The sequence below is a fragment of the Aotus nancymaae genome, unplaced genomic scaffold (assembly GCF_030222135.1).
Source record: "Aotus nancymaae isolate 86718 unplaced genomic scaffold, 86718_ANA_hifiasm-v0.15.2.pri h1tg000051l, whole genome shotgun sequence".
Classification (NCBI taxonomy): Eukaryota; Metazoa; Chordata; class Mammalia; order Primates; family Aotidae; genus Aotus; species Aotus nancymaae.
Window position 1 is genome coordinate 13,156,510 of NW_026988465.1, and position 15,485 is coordinate 13,171,994.

Consider the following 15,485-nt stretch of genomic DNA (forward strand, 5'->3'; position numbering starts at 1 on the left):
TTGCTGGGTCAAATGGAATTTCTATTTCTAGGTCCTTGAGGAATCGCCACACTGTCTTCCACAATGGTTGAACTAATTTACACTCCCACCAACAGTGTAAAAGTGTTCCTATTTCTCCACATCCTCTCCAGCATCTGTTGTCTCCAGATTTTTTAATGATTGCCATTCTAACTGGCATGAGGTGGTATCTCAATGTGGTTTTGATTTGCATTTGTCTAATAATCAGTGATGATGAGCATTTTTTCATATGTTTCTTGGCCTCATATATGTCTTCTTTTGAAAAGTGTCTGTTCATATCCTTCTTCCACTTTTGAATGGGTTTTTTTTTTTCTTGTAAATCTGTTTCAGTTCTTTGTAGATTCTGGATATTAGGCCTTTGTCAGATGGGTAGATTGCAAAATTTTTTTCCCATTCTGTTGGTTGCCAGTTCACGCTAATAACTGTTTCTTTTGCTGTACAGAAGCTCTGGAGTTTAATTATATCTCATTTGTCTATTTTGGCTTTTGTTGCCAATGCTTTTGGTGTTTTAGTCATGAAGTCCTTGTCTATGCCTATGACCTGAATGGTTTTGCCTAGGTTTTCTTCTAGAGTTTTTATGGTGTTAGGTCTTATGTTTAAGTCTTTAATCCATCTGGAGTTAATTTTAGTGTAAGGTGTCAGGAAGGGGTCCAGTTTCTGCTTTCTGCACACTGCTAGCCAGTTTTCCCAACACCATTTATTAAACAGGGAATCCTTTCCCCATTGCTTGTTTTTGTCAGGTTTGTCAAAGATCAGATGGTTGTAGATGTGTGATGTTGCCTCTGAGGCCTCTGTTCTGTTCCATTGGTCTATATCTCTGTTTTGGTACCAGTACCATGCTGTTTTGATTACTGTAGCTTTGTAGTATAGTTTGAAATCAGGTAGCGTGATGCCTCCAGCTTTGTTCTTTTTGCTTAGGATTGTCTTGGCTATGCGGGCTCTCTTTTGGTTCCATATGAAGTTTAAGGTGGTTTTTTCCAGTTCTGTGAAGAAGGTCATTGGTAGCTTGATGGGGATAGCATTGAATCTATAAATTACTTTGGGCAGTATGGCCATTTTCATGATATTGATTCTTCCTAACCATGAGCATGGCATGTTTCTCCATGTGTTTGTGTCCTCTCTTATTTCCTTGAGCAGTGGTTTGTAGTTCTCCTTGAAGAGGTCCTTTACATCCTTTGTTAGTTGTATTCCTAGGTATTTTATTCTCTTTGTAGCAATTGTGAATGGCAGTTCATTCTTGATTTGGCTCTCATTAAGTCTTTTATTGGTGTATAGGAATGCTTGTGATTTTTGCACATTGATTTTGTATCCTGAGACTTTGCTCAAGTTGCTTATCAGTTTAAGGAGATTTTGGGCTGAGATAATAGGGTCTTCTAAATATATGATCATGTTATCTGCAAATAGAGGCAGTTTGACTTCCTCCTTTCCTAATTGAATACCCTTTATTTTTTTTTCTTGCCTAATTGCTCTGACTTCCAATACTATATTGAATAGGAGTGTTAAGAGAGGGCATCCTTGTCTAGTGCCAGAATTCAAAGGAAATGCTTCCAATTTTTGCCCATTCAGTATGATATTGGCTGTAGGTTTGTCATAAATAGCTTTTATTATTTTGAGATATGTTCCTTCCATACCTAGTTTATTGAGAGTTTTTAGCATAAAGGACTGTTGAATTTTGTCAAAGGCCTTCTCTGCATCTATTGAGATGATCATGTGGTTTTTGTCTTTGGTTCCGTTTATGTGTGGATTACGTTTATAGACTTGCGTGTGTTGAACCAACCTTGCATCCCCGGGATGAAGACTACTTGATTGTGATGGATAAGCTTTTTGATGTGCTGTTGCAACGTTTGCCAGTATTTTATTGAAGATTTTTGCATCTATGTTCATCATGGATATTGGCCTGAAGTTTTCTTTTCTTGTTGAGTCTCTGCCGGGTTTTGGTATCAGGATGATGTTGGTCTCATAAAATGATTTGGGAAGGATTCCCTCTTTTTGGATTGTTTGAAATAGTTTCAGAAGGAATGGTACCAGCTCCTCTTTGTACATCTGGTAGAATTCAGCTGTGAACCTGTCTGGACCTGGACTTTTTTTGGTTGGTAGGCTATTAATTGCTGCCTCAACTTCTGCCATTGTTACTGGTCTTTTCAAGGTTTCAGCTTCTTCCTGGTTTAGGCTTGGGAGGGTGCGAGTGTCCAGGAATTTATTTATTTCTTCCAGGTTTACTGGTTTATGTACATAGAGTTGTTTGTAGTAATCTCTGATTGTAGTTTGTATTTCTGTGGAGTCGGTGGTGATATCCCCTTTGATTATTCTTTCTTTTCTTATTACTCTGGCTAGTGGTCTATTTTGTTGATCCTTTCAAAAAATCAGCTCCTGGATTTGTTGATTTTTTTGAAGGATTTTTTGTGTCTCTATCTCCTTCAGTTCTGCTCTGATCTTAGTTATTTCTTGTCTTCTGCTAGCTTTTGAGTTTTTTTGATCTCGCTCCTCCAGCTCTTTCCATTTTGATGATAGGGTGTCGATTTTAGATCTTTCCTCACTCTCTGATGGGCATTTATTGCTATAGATTTCCCTCTTGACGCTGCTTTAAATGTGTCCCAGAGTTTCTGGTACGTTGTGTCTTCGTTCTCATTGGTTTCAAAGAACATCTTTGTATCTGCCTTCATTTCATTGTTTATCCAGTCGACATTCAGGAGCCAGTTGTTCAGTTTCCATGAAGTTGTGCGGTTCTGAGTTAGTTTCTTAACTCTGAGTTCTAATTTGATTGCAGTGTGGTCTGAGAGACTGTTTGTTATGATTTTCCATTCTTTTGCATTTGCTGAGGAGTGATTTACTTCCAATTATATGGTCAATTTTAGAGTAGGTGCAATGCGGTGCTGAGAAGAATGTATATTGTGTGGATTTGGGGTGGAGATTTCTGTAGATGTCTATTAGGTCCGCTTGGTCCAGATCTGAGTTCAAGTCCTGGATATCCTTGTTAATTTTCTGTCTCGTTGATCTGTTTAATATTGACAGTGGAGTGTTAGTCTCCCACTATGATTGTGTGGGAGTCTGAGTCTCTTTGTAGGTTGTTAAGAACGTGTTTTATGTACGTGGGTGCTGAGCAAGTATTTTTAAGCAAAAGAGGCAGGCTGACAATTCACAAGTTATCATTCATGTCCTGTGGTGCCGTTTGTACTTAAATATAATGTTAATTCTTTTGGAAAAACAAAAAAAGGACTCCTTGTAAATTACTGCTTTGAACACTTGCACAGAACTAAATACTAGCCCAAATGATGATGATGTTGTTTTTAACAACCTTTCAGCAGCTGGGAATATTTATGTGTGAAGATATATGTATGTCTTAGATTGCTGGAGCTACTTTGCTTCCCCAGAACGTGGCAGGACACTTTGAACACTTTTGGAAATATACAGTAGCAGGAAGCAGACTGCCCTGTCCTGAGGCATCATGTGACGTTGGATGGCTCTTGGTTAAATGTGCAGCTGGGCTTGTGTGGTCTACGCTGTCCATTTCACAAGTGCACATACAGAAGCACCCTGTGAGCAGATGACACCGTGATAAGATTTCCTCTGCGACACGTTACACAGTTGTATTAACTGTGGAGCTCTTGGCCCATCCTGGGAAGAGAGAGGCTGATTTTCTTGGGGTCCCATAGCACAGGGCCCATGAGTCAGGCCTCCTCACTCACCACAATAATGTGAAATCTTCAGGACACCACAGGAGACACAAACAGGTGAACAAGAGAGTGATCCTTTTTTTTTTTTTTTTTTTTGAAACAGAGTTTCGCTCTTTGTTGCCCAGGCTGGAGTGCAGTGGCGCGATCTCAGCTCACTTGCAGCCTCCACCTCCCGGGTTCAAGCGATTCTCCTGCCTCAGCCTCCCCAGTAGCTGGGATTACAGGTGCCCACCATGCCCAGATAATTTTTATATTTTTAGTAGAGATGGGATTTCACCATGTTGGCCAGGCTAGTCTCGAACTCCTGACCTAAGGTGATCCGCCTGCCTTGGCTTCCCAAAGTACTGGGATTACAGGGGCGAGCCACCGTGCCCAGCTCTTTTTTTTTTTTTTTTAAAGTCATACATACGTAGGACTTATTTTAATCCAACATGAGTTTATTTAATCTGTTTGAGGCCAAAAGTGTGAAACACTGTGTAGAGGTGGTTTTGATAAAGAGGTGAAGCACTTTGAAATTAATTGGCATGGCAAGTGAAGGGCATTTTAAGGTTGTACCTCTGAAAGGTAAAGCAAATAAATATGCCAGGATTTTGAAGCATTAACAAGCTGTATGGAGCCATAGGCCCTGTTCCTGTATCCACATGGAGGGTTTGGGTCAGATAACATACAGCAAGACTACTTCAGAAATAATTATTCCCCAGTGCTCTGTGGCCCTCGGGGGGTCAGAGGAGCCATGTATGAATAACACATTTGATTGAGGACATAATTGTAGTAGGTAAATGTTTGTCAAGAAAAGGTCCAGCCTTCACACTTAACCTTTTGATCAGAGCTGCAGAGAAGTGAAACAATATTGAAGGCCTAGCTCCTGGAGTGACAGGCCTCATTGGTAGACAGAGAAAGAGGATTGAGTCACAGACGCCCTATGTTCTCAGTTTGAGATGTCCTTTTCAGGATGGTGCCCTGTCTTTCCTATGTTCCTTCCCAAAGTGGGTCCCACCTTCTGGGGACAGGTGCTTCCCTCGGAGGCCCTGCTGTTTCTCCTAGACCCACACTGAGCTTTGGGCTGTGTCGCCGTCATGTGAGCCCTGACACTGTTGCTGTCTTCCCTTGCACCGTGGCCTCCGTGGCTGTCCCTGTGTGTCTGGCTGCTGCTCCAGGGAACTGCTGCTGTCCTTGCCCCCCTTGAACCACACCCAGACTACATTAGGAATAGCAGGTAGCAGCCTGGGTGTTTGGTGTCTTGTGTTTGTAAGCAAATGCAGCTAGCTCTGCATCCTAGAACGCTTGGACTGTGTGGCTGGTGTTTGAACCATACCCCCCCACAGCTGAACCTTGCTAAGCAGCCCAAGATAAAGACTGGGCCTGTTGCACATTCAGCCAGCCCAGGCGTGCTCTGCATGGGCAGTGTGGGTGGAAGACAGATGTTTGATTTTAAGGTAACTGTGTACCATACGTGAGGAATAGGAGACATGGAGGTACCTGGAAAGATAAAAGGATTAACTCAATGTCCTTTTCTTGGCTCTTAAAAGAATTCAACCTTTGTACTAAATAAATCTCACTTCACACCAGGCAGAGAGGGCAAGGTGACTCCTGAGTGAGAATGAGCGTGGACGGTGGAAGGGCTGGGTGTGTTATATAAGGGGCTGTCATGAGATGAGGGCTGAGCCTCCCCGCCGCCTCTGCCACCGCTCACAGCCCCTGTTGCCTCCTGCTCGGCAGCAGAAGTGCCGGAGCCCAGGCAGGCAGGTGGTGGGTGATGCCAACCTCTGACCCACAGATGAAGTCTGGATGGGCTTGGGAGTGAAAGATGCAATATTGAGGGAAATACACCCTGTTAGACAGCAACAGCCATGGTGGGGGGCGTGGGCCCCTGTGCTTGCTGGGGGCTGTAGCGGGTCTGAACCCCTGGTCACTGGATCATCCTGGGGTAGGGGACAGCCTGGCTGAGCTCCCACTGATGATGTCCTGTCCTTGCTTTTTCCTCTGTGAAGGATGGAGGCTGCACGTGTCCAGGGGATGTCGCCAAAGCCTTTGGTAAGGCCGGGCCCTGGTGCAGGAGGAGGGAAGGAAGGAGGGAGGGAGCTCCCTGCACCTCTCCAGGTGGCAACCTGAATGAGAAGGGGACCTGCTGGGGAAGTTCTCGGCCTACCTGGAGTTTCCTTTCCCTGGGTTTCAGCCCCAGTTGGCCCAGATCCCAGCATCGGTTTGTTTCTGGTCCATGGCAGAGCAGGCCACAGATGCCCAAGGAGATGGATCTAGGGGTAATGTCCTGCAAGCCAGGAGTGGGTGAAGTCATGGTCTTTTCATCCCAGGGCAGAGGAGGCTCCAGGGACCTGTCCAAGGGGACAGTGCTGGTTGTGATGTGTGGGAACTACAGAAGGGGTTTTTTGGAGCCAGCCTGGAAAAGTCCCACAGCTGTTTCTCACTGGAGGCTGGAGCCTGCCTTCCACTAGGGGGCGGCAGTGCCTGCTCTGAGCCCTTGGGATTGGGGATCAGGGAACCGTGGTGGGAGGGCAGCAGGTCCTGAGCTTTTCTAGGGAAAGCACTAGAGGTCAGCATCTCAGCACCACAGGCAGTAAAGTACGGCTGTCAAGCCCCTGCTGGCCACTGAACTGCAGACTGCATTCGGAAGTCAGAGCCGGCCCTGTGGCTGCAGGCTCCAGAATATGAAGCGGGGGTTGTGGGTGCAGGCAGGAGGCAGAACTGAAGCTCCCATGCCTCCACCCTTTGCTAATGCCAGAAAAAAAAAAAAAAATTCAGTCTGGTGCGGTGGCTCATGCCTGTAATCCCAGCACTTTGGGAGGCCGAAGTCGTGGATCACTTGAAACCGGGAGTTTGAGACCAGCCTGGCCAATACCCCATCTCTACAAAAAATAAAAAAAAATTTTAAAAAATTACCCAGGTGTGGTGGTGCACACCTATAATCACGGCTACTCGGAAGGCCGAGGTGGGAGAATCGCTTGAACCCGGGAGGCAGAGGTTGTAGTGAGCCAAGATCGCCTCAATGCGCTCCAGCCTAGGTGACAGAGTGACCCTGTCTCAAAGAAAAAAATTAAAAAATAAATGTCCAGCCAACAACCCTGATAGTGACAAAGGAAAACACAGGGCAGCCTTCTCAGCAACAGGGTTTCAGAGCAACCCGAAGGACGTCACAACAAACGGGATTTAACCTCATTCTAGTCCTAGAGCCTATCTGCGGAAGGGAATCTACAGACCCAGCACTCATCCCAGCTTCCTATTTTATAGTTGAGGGAACCGAGGCTCTAGGAGGGAATGACAAGGTCACAGTCCTGCAGTCAGGGGCAGAAGGAAGAGAACACAGTGCCTCTGCTAACCGGGACTGTCGCATACCCTGTGTTGTAAGGATCGTCGGCCAAGGGCAATTTTACAATTGTGTTTTTGTTTTTTTGAGATGGAGTCTTGCTCTTGTCACCCAGGCTGGAGTGCAATGGCACGATCTCAGCTCACTGCAACCTCCACCTTCCGGGTTCAAGCGATTCTCCCGTCTCAGCCTCCTGGGTAGCTGGAAGTACAGGCACATGCCACCATGCCCAGCTAATTTTGTGGGTTTTTTTTGTTGTTGTTGTTGTTTTTTTTTTTTTGGTAGAGACAGGGTTTCTCCATGTTGGTCATGTTGGTCTTGAACTCCCAACCTCAGGGCATCCGCCTGCCTCAGCCTCCTAAAGTGCTGGAATTACAGATGTGAGCCACCATGCCTGGCCACAACTGGTTTTTGAGCTGCATCTACTTAATACAGGTGGTCGTGCATCTTGGACTCTGTGTTGCCTCACACATGCTCTCTGTACAGAGAGGGAGCCGAACACACTTTAAAGTGACTGGTTGTTGAGAAGGTGCCTTGTAGATCACAGTTCCCGGGCTTTGGACCATGCTCAGCTCAGTCTCCCTTGGGTGTCATTCCCTCCTCCACTGTCTGTCAATCAGTGCAGCCATGCTTGTGCAGAGACTCAGCGGAGGGAGAGGGACCGTGTCAGGGAAGCATGCCAGAGTGTCCCGAAATGAAAATGGCTGAGAACCCGTCAAAGCGTTTTTTCAGTGTGTCTGTGCTCTGTGTTCCTGCTGTTGACATCTGCTCCTCTGCTTTGCTTCTGGAATTGTGGTCATCAGAAATCCTGGCTGGACACCAGTTATCCTCTGGCTCCTTAAAATTATGGCAGGAGGACCAGGGGGCCAGCATTCATGTAAGGAACCCCGGAAGGGAGGGAGGGTCTTCAGAGGTAGCTGCCATGTAGGAAGGTTGTGTCGTGCCTTGCTTCCCTGAGTGCCAGAAATGCACACCTTTCCGTCACGCTGAATGGAAGGGACCGTAACGCCAGTGCGAACCCCAGAGTGCTCTACCGATGTTTAAATGACCAGATCGAAGGCGTCGGGGCCACTTTGAGGGGTTCCTACGTTTTCTCCTCCTAGTTAGGATTTGGCAGGCTCCCCTCCTCCTTCATCCACTTACTTAATGCATCTGTGCCCCGCTGCCTGCCGTCTTGTTCTGTTCTAAATGTAAACCCTCAGTAGGACTTAGGACAGGACGTTGTAGCAGTTCCTTAGTTAATAGGCAAAGAAGAATCTCTCTGCACAGTGATCCATGAACAAGATGGGGAACGAGAACTATTTTTATTATTTCTCCCACAAGTTCCTTTCCTTTCTTGACAGCTAATCATTTAGCGTCTACCATGTGCCACGCACTTGGGATAAACATAGAGCCAGCCCTGGGCCTGTGCCAGCAGAGCCCACAAAGACGGGCAGCTTCAGCACCTCTGCCTCCTCTGTGCCTGTCCTGGAAGTTTGGTCGTCCGGTGAAGATTAGTATGGCGGAGCGTTTACTCTGGAAGTCTAATACGTGGCACAGTGGTGATGCGGGGAGAGTTTTACAAGGCTTCCATAACACAGGGGCTTCTTTCCTTGAAGACGTCTCTAGTGTAGGAGGTTCATTCTGTTCTGAGGCCCTTTCCTGACCTATAAATAGCACTGGGAGTGTCAGAGTGCAGAGAGCTTCAAGTACAGACCAGACGCCTGAGGGGGCATCATAGAGGAGTCACTGCATTAAGTATAAGATTAGATAACATGCTTGCTAAGATAACTGCTCAATTTTTTTTTTTTGAGACAGAGTTTCCCACTGTTGCTCAGGCTGGAATGCAATGACATGATCTCGGCTCACTGCAACCTCTGCCTCCCAGGTTCAAGGGATTTCGGGCTAATGTTTGTATTTTCAGTAGAAATGGGGTTTCATCATGTTGGCTAGGCTGGTCTTGAACTGCTGACCTCAAGTGATCTGCCCGCCTCGGCCTCCCAAAGTGCTAGAATTACAGGCGTGAGCCACCGTGCCTGGCAGAATACTGCCCAATTTTTAATGTTTCTCTGATTCTAGAAGAGTTAGATCTGGGGAAGGTGGTCCTAGTTGGCCATTAATAGCCATTATGCAGGGTCCAGCGCAGAGGACACCAGCCCCATATACTGCGGCTGCGTTTGTTTGTCCTCTGGCCCTGTCTCCCTGCATGGAGACCCTCTCCCTTTCTCCAGGAGGAGAGACGTGAGAGGCCCATCCTCTCTCTAGTCTACAGCTGGCGGAGGGGGAGGCAAACTGGGCAAGCACTTGGATTTTGGGGAGCCTGCTTCCCCTGCGCTCTTTTCTCTGCCACTCTCTTTTGTCCCCACTGTTGGCATGTAGGAGCTGGAGCCGATTTTGTCATGCTGGGAGGGATGTTTTCGGGTCATACAGAGTGTGCTGGAGAAGTGATTGAGAGGAACGGACAGAAGCTCAAGCTCTTCTACGGGATGAGCTCAGACACGGCCATGAAGAAGCACGCAGGAGGAGTTGCGGAGTACAGGTGAGGGGCGGCCCCGGGACGCGCCCTCGAGGCTGGCCTTGCTTTGCTTCTTCCAGAGATGGGATGGAAGTAGGTCTGAATAGCGGCTCTGTGTATATTAAAGTACCATGGGAAGGGGTTCTTTTTAAAGAACCCTAATTTTTATCCAGTTGGCATTTGTAGTGTTTGGGGTTCCCAAAAGCAAGTACAGAGCAGAAGTGTTTGGGGACGGGTTGGAAGTGTGACCAGGGGTGTATGTGAGTGAGTTCTAGTCCTGAAGGGAATATTCCAGACCTCTAGGGGTGGGTGGGGTTATTCCTTGTCCTTCCAGTAGAGCCATTGCTGAGCTATCCCTGTAAGCTTTGATCTCTGGCTTGAGGGGAGTTGAGGCTGGAAGAATGGAGTTGAAGAATGACTCTCCTCTTGCACAGGAAGCAGTAGGCGTGCTCTAGAGCCCTGCGCTGCGCGGTGGCCAGGCCTTTCCTGAAGAACGCTGCACAGCTCGTACAGCTTCTCCCCTGCCTGCAGGCTCTGAGAGTCGACAGGCGGCGTTGTCAGCATTCATTCGTGTCATCCACTTCTGCTGATGTGTTTTTATTTTGTATTTTTTAAATTATTTTCGAGGTGGAGTCTCACTCTGTTGCCCAGGCTGGAGTGCAATGGCACGATCTTGGCTCACTGCAGCCTCCCCTCCTGAGTTCAAGTGATTCTCCTTCCTCAGTCTCCCAAGTAGCTGGGATTACAGTTGCCTGCCATCACGCCCAGCTAATTTTTGTATTTTTAGTTTAGACAGGGTTTCGTCATGTTGGCCAGACTGGTCTCGAATTCCTGACTTCAAGTGATCCACCCACCTTGGCCTCCCAAAGTGCTGGGATTATAGGCGTGAGCCACTGCACCCGGCCCCTGATGTGTGTTTTTAACCCATGGTTTCCAAATACACCTGGGTCTTTCCCGATTCACTTCCATTTTAACTGTCTGCATATGTGTTTGAAGAACCTGATGATGAGGCCAGGCACAGTGGCTCATGCCTGTAATCCCTGTGCTTCTGGAAGCCAAGGTTGGAGGATTACTTGAGCACAGGAGTTCCAGATGAGCCTAGGCAACATAGCAAGACCCTGTCTCTACAAAAAATTTTACTATTAGCTGGGTGTGGTATCACATGACTGTACTCCCAGCTACTCAGGAGGCTGAGGCAGGAAGATGGCTTAAGCCCAGGAGTTGGAGGCTGCAGCGAGCTATGAGCATGCCATCGTGCTCCAGCCTGGCCAGCAGAATGACACCCTGCCTCAAAAACAAACAAAAGAGCCTGATGACTGTATACTCACTGCCTCACCCTGCTCTATAGAGCCTGCTCTTGATTCTCATTGCGAAAACAAGCTGTAATACGACATGGGGTCAGGACCGAAGGTCCTCCATCCGCAGAGGGAAGCTGGCTGTGAATTGGCTGGTCGCCTTTCTCCAGGAAACCTCAGGCTTTTCCCTCCAGTTTTCAGACTTTGTCCCAGTGCTGGAGTGGAAACCTAAGCCCTCCCTGGCCGAAACCCTTATTTCCTACCACCCATTCCACAGCCAAAGGCTCATTTTGAGGACCTGGGATTCAGACGTATTATATAAAGTTCATATCAAGTTAGCAGCAAAATCTCAGAACTCCACTGAGATTTGTAGGTGGGGAGATTGGGGGGAGGTGTGGGAATTCTACCAGAGTTCTGTTCTTCCGTAGGATTCTGGTTGACTTACTTCAGTCTCATTCTCCCTGGTCTCTTTCTCTTTTGGTGATGAACCTCAATAAAGATATTGTAGCATGGGAAAGGCAGGATGGGAAAGATGGATGGGGACTGCGCCAATCAGAAACGCGGGGCACACTCACTTCTCCCAGGTAGCCGCCCGGGCCGTCTTTCCTCCATGCGGTCCCTGACGGAGGAGGAGGTTGCACAGTTGGGTGAGGAGGAGGTACTGAGCTGGACCTATGGCCAAGAAGCTTAGTGCTTTACCAGCAACGATTGTCAGCATCCGAGGGCCTGCACGTGTCTCCTCTGTGCCAGCATGTAAGCGGAGCTTTCATGGGTGAGCAACAGTTAGGTGCTTTGCCTGGAGCACCTGTTTTGCCCTCGTGGTTGCATCTGTTTTGGGTTCTAAAAAAAATTGCTGGGCGCGGTGGCTTATGCCTGTAATCCCAGCACTTTGGGAGGCTGAGGTGGGCGGATGACAAGGTTAGGAGATTAAGACCATTCTGGCCAACATGGTGAAACCCATCTCTACTAAAAATATAAAAATTAGCTGGGCGTGGTGGCAGGCGCCTGTAATCCCAGCTACTCAGGAGGCTGAGGCAGGAGAATCACTTGAACCCGGGAGATGGAGGTTGCAATGAACTGAGATCATCCCATTGCACTCTAGCCTGGGCAACACAGTAAGACTCCATTTCAAAAAAAAAAAAAAAAAATTATAGATCAGGAAGTCTACAATAGATCAGGGTATGGTACAAACAGAAGCCAAACTGCTGAAAGAAAAATCATCTCCTGTAATGTCAGCAGGGTTTAGATATAACAGAAAAAAGATTCAGCAGTGGCAAGACTCAGTTCTGGAAGTGGATTCAAATCTTTGACAGGGAAGGAAATTGCTAAGGAAATGAGAACCTTAATCTGAAAGCTGCAGCTTGAGCAGGCTGTACCTGCCTGCCTCTCTGTTTCTGAGTCAGTCTCTCTCGTCTGGCAGTTTTCAGCCTCATGACCATGATCTCGTCATGAGAATGCTTCCCGACTTTGACAAGTTACTTATGGCACAGTTATGTACACATTACTGATTCTTTTCCAATCATTAACTATTTCATTCTCACGCTGTCCCTGGGAAGCAAAGTACCTTGATTTTACAGATAAGCAGACTTAAGCATCAGCAAAAAAGGAACTTGTGAAAGGTTAAACCAACAGTTAGCAAAGGAGCAACAATGAGAAGAATCTAGAAATTCCCAACAAGCCCCAGGAAGGCCATGGAAACACCTTAGGAGAACAAAATGTCCATCATTGCGGGCACACAAGCGCAGACGCCTGCCTGGGGTCACACAGTGCTGAGCCCTCCACTGTCCTGGGTATGGCCAGTGACTTTGGCTTCCTGAGCTTAGGGCTCCAAACCGGCTGATGGTTTAAGTAGCTAAATTTTACCCATGGGTAGTCCTGCCTGTTCAGTGACCAAGAATTAACACCGTTTTGAAATTCTAGGTAATGAATGTCTAGTCAAGAGATGTTCTTCGAGGCAGGTGGATCACCTGAGGTCAGGAGTTCAAGACCAGCCTGGTCAACATGGTGAAACCATGTGTCTCCTAAAAGTACTAAAATTAGCTGGGAGTGGTGGCAGGCACCTGTAATCCCAGCTACTCGGGAGGCTGAGGCAGGAGAATTGTTTGAACCCAGGAGGCGGAGGTTACAGTGAGCCAAGATTGCACCACTGCACTCCAGCCTGGGTGACAAGGGCAAAACTCCATCTAAAAAAAAAAAGAGAGAGATGCTCTTTTCCAACTGAAGAGAACGGCTACAGAAAGTTCCAAAATTTGGGTACTTGTTAGAACTTGCCTGGCCCTTCAATGAGAGCTAGAGTTTTGCCGAGATTTCAGATTTCCTTCTGGGAATACAGTCTGGACCACATCCCCATGTTGCAGGAAGGGGACATAACCCGTGTTACCCAACTAACAGTCACGCAGTGTTACCTGGTGGCCTTGTGAAGAGAGGGACATGGGCTGAGTGGGGACAGTGACATGTTGCTTAGTGTTCATGCCATAGGCCAAACCTTCTGAATTTCTAAATAGTCTTCTGAAAATGTGAAAGATGCTATCCAAAGCCCGGAAGCCTCCAGAACTAAGGTCGCAGTTCTCATCCGATTCCACCTTGCTTGGACCCACACATGTGCAGGGGGATAGGTGTAGTGACTTGTAGGAGAACAGGGAGGCAAACTGGGGGTGCTGGTGTACCCAGCAAGGCAGAAGGCCAGGTAAGTGATCAGGATGGAGCCACCTTGTCTTGCTGGTGATTTCCACGTAACCTGGTAGGACCTGAGTTGTCCATTTTACATCCTGGTCGTCACCCTTGAAGACATTTGGTTTCTGATCTCAGAGCGGGCAGGCAGGAGGTGAAGCTCTGGGCTTTTCCTGTGGCTGGTCTAGGAGGTCAGGAGGCAGTTTCCAGGGGCATCTGTCAGGGCCACTCTTCCTTGGGGCATTTTGGCTTCTGGCTGTTGGGAAGTTGGCGTGCGTGTTGAGGTAGAATAGAAAGGTAAAGGTGGTTTCTGTCAGGGGCAGAGGGGAGCGTGTTGCTGGAGAGAATGTCACCAAGCAGGGTGGTTTGTGGCCCCAGCTCCTTCAAGTGCTACTCACCAGGACTTTCCTCTCCCCAGCGTGCAGGGCTGCCAGCAGGGAGCCCGTGCCCTTTGGGTGGGAGGCATGTGTTCATCTGAGATGCTGCTGATCATCTTGGCACTTGGTAGAATGTGGGGGTGGGGTCAGAGGGTGGGGTCTGGCTTTCTGAGTGCCGCGGGGGCTGCAGAAAGTGCTGGAGCTGGGAATGATTAACTGGGCTTGTAAGAGGAAAAAAGCTAGATAAAAAGAAAGCTTCCTTTGCCTTGCAGAGCCTCCGAGGGTAAGACTGTGGAAGTGCCTTACAAAGGAGATGTGGAAAACACTATCCTGGATATTCTCGGGGGACTGAGGTCCACGTGCACCTACGTGGGGGCCGCCAAACTCAAGGAGCTCAGCAGGAGGGCCACGTTCATCCGGGTGACCCAGCAGCACAACACCGTGTTCAGCTAACCCCGGGGGCGAAGCGGCGTCCGGCCCGAGCCGAAGCTTCCAAACCTGCTTTTCCCATCTCCCTCCTAGTCTGTTCGGGCTGAGCTTCTGGCTGCTGCTGAATGGTGGAATGCCGTGTGCTCTCTGCACCCTCCTGCCGCCTGGAGCTTGGGTGCCCTCTTGCGTGCCTTCTCGGGGACTCAGACGCAAGGCGCTGATTGGGGCAACATCAGAGCCCTGCTGCCCAGAACTCATAACCTCATTGTTCAAACCGACACTTGCACCTTTCTCTTTCTCTTTTAAAAGAAGATGGTTTCACTTTAATATAATGCTGTTATCTTAAGACTTGATGAAGTGCTGGAGTTTGTATTTGTAGGAGTCACGTTGAATGGTTTGGGATTTGTTTTGCCTTCTTCCTAGACAGGCCGGTGGCAAGCCACTCCTGGCGATTTAGCAGACAAGTCACCTTAGGAGGAGCAGGGAGAGAAGGACAGTGTGGGGCGGGGGACGGACAGGCCTGAGTCAGAGTAACCACCTCTAGCTTTTCCAGCAACCAAAAGCTAGAGGTGGTGGCATCTCCCACCTCTAGCTTTTCGTTGCTGGAAAACAACAAAAGCAATTAACTGGAGAGATGAACCTGAATTGTTTTCCCAGCTGATACTCACAAGGGTGGGGCGATGTGTTTTCCTGAGACTTTCATTACACGTGCTTTTCAGGGACAAGTCATCTGTCCCTACCGGTTTGTTGTCGCCTCTAGGAAGCTGTCCCTGTCTTCGCTTCTCATTCCGTTTTGTTTTCCTCCATCTTTCCCCCCCGCTTCTCAGTTCCAACTCCCTTTGAATTTCCACTGGATGTTTTATGGAAAGGTTATCTCCTGAGAAATCAGCGAGTGGAGATGCACTGCAAAAGAGCCAAAGCTTTGATTAGTGGCATCCTAAAAGGCACTGGTTTGAGACATGAGTTAGAGACATTCCCTTGGTGCGCCAGGGAATCCTTTCCCGGAAGGACCACACGGCACTACTGTATAAGGTCAGTGAATGGGCTGGGAACAATGACATTGTCTTGGAGGACTGGCCTCTGCAGCTGACCTGCAGCAGTCCCCCAGGATGCTTGTTTAAACAGTGAACGCAGAAGTGATGACCGGCCACTTAACTTCGAAGTATTGAGTTCCAGGCCTGGAAAGCGCAGATCAGGATGTTTTAC

The 15,485-nt window shown here is 48.0% G+C and overlaps 1 protein-coding gene across 2 annotated transcripts in view; it reads left to right on the forward strand.

Annotated features, from left to right (window-relative positions):
• The window catches only part of GMPR (guanosine monophosphate reductase), a 65,982-nt gene extending 51,350 nt beyond the window's left edge, over window positions 1-14,632 (forward strand). Inside the window, exons 7-9 of one of the 2 annotated variants that reach the window (XM_012476587.3) lie at window positions 5,684-5,726; window positions 9,373-9,532; window positions 14,123-14,632. In XM_012476587.3, coding sequence (XP_012332010.2) covers window positions 5,684-5,726; window positions 9,373-9,532; window positions 14,123-14,303 — 384 coding nt within the window. In that variant the 3' untranslated portion in view covers window positions 14,304-14,632. Of the gene's footprint in view, window positions 1-5,683; window positions 5,727-9,372; window positions 9,533-11,387; window positions 11,579-14,122 lie in introns of those variants that run through there. The other variant, XM_021665334.2, reaches the window with a different exon arrangement.
• The last annotated feature ends 853 nt before the right edge of the window (window positions 14,633-15,485 follow it).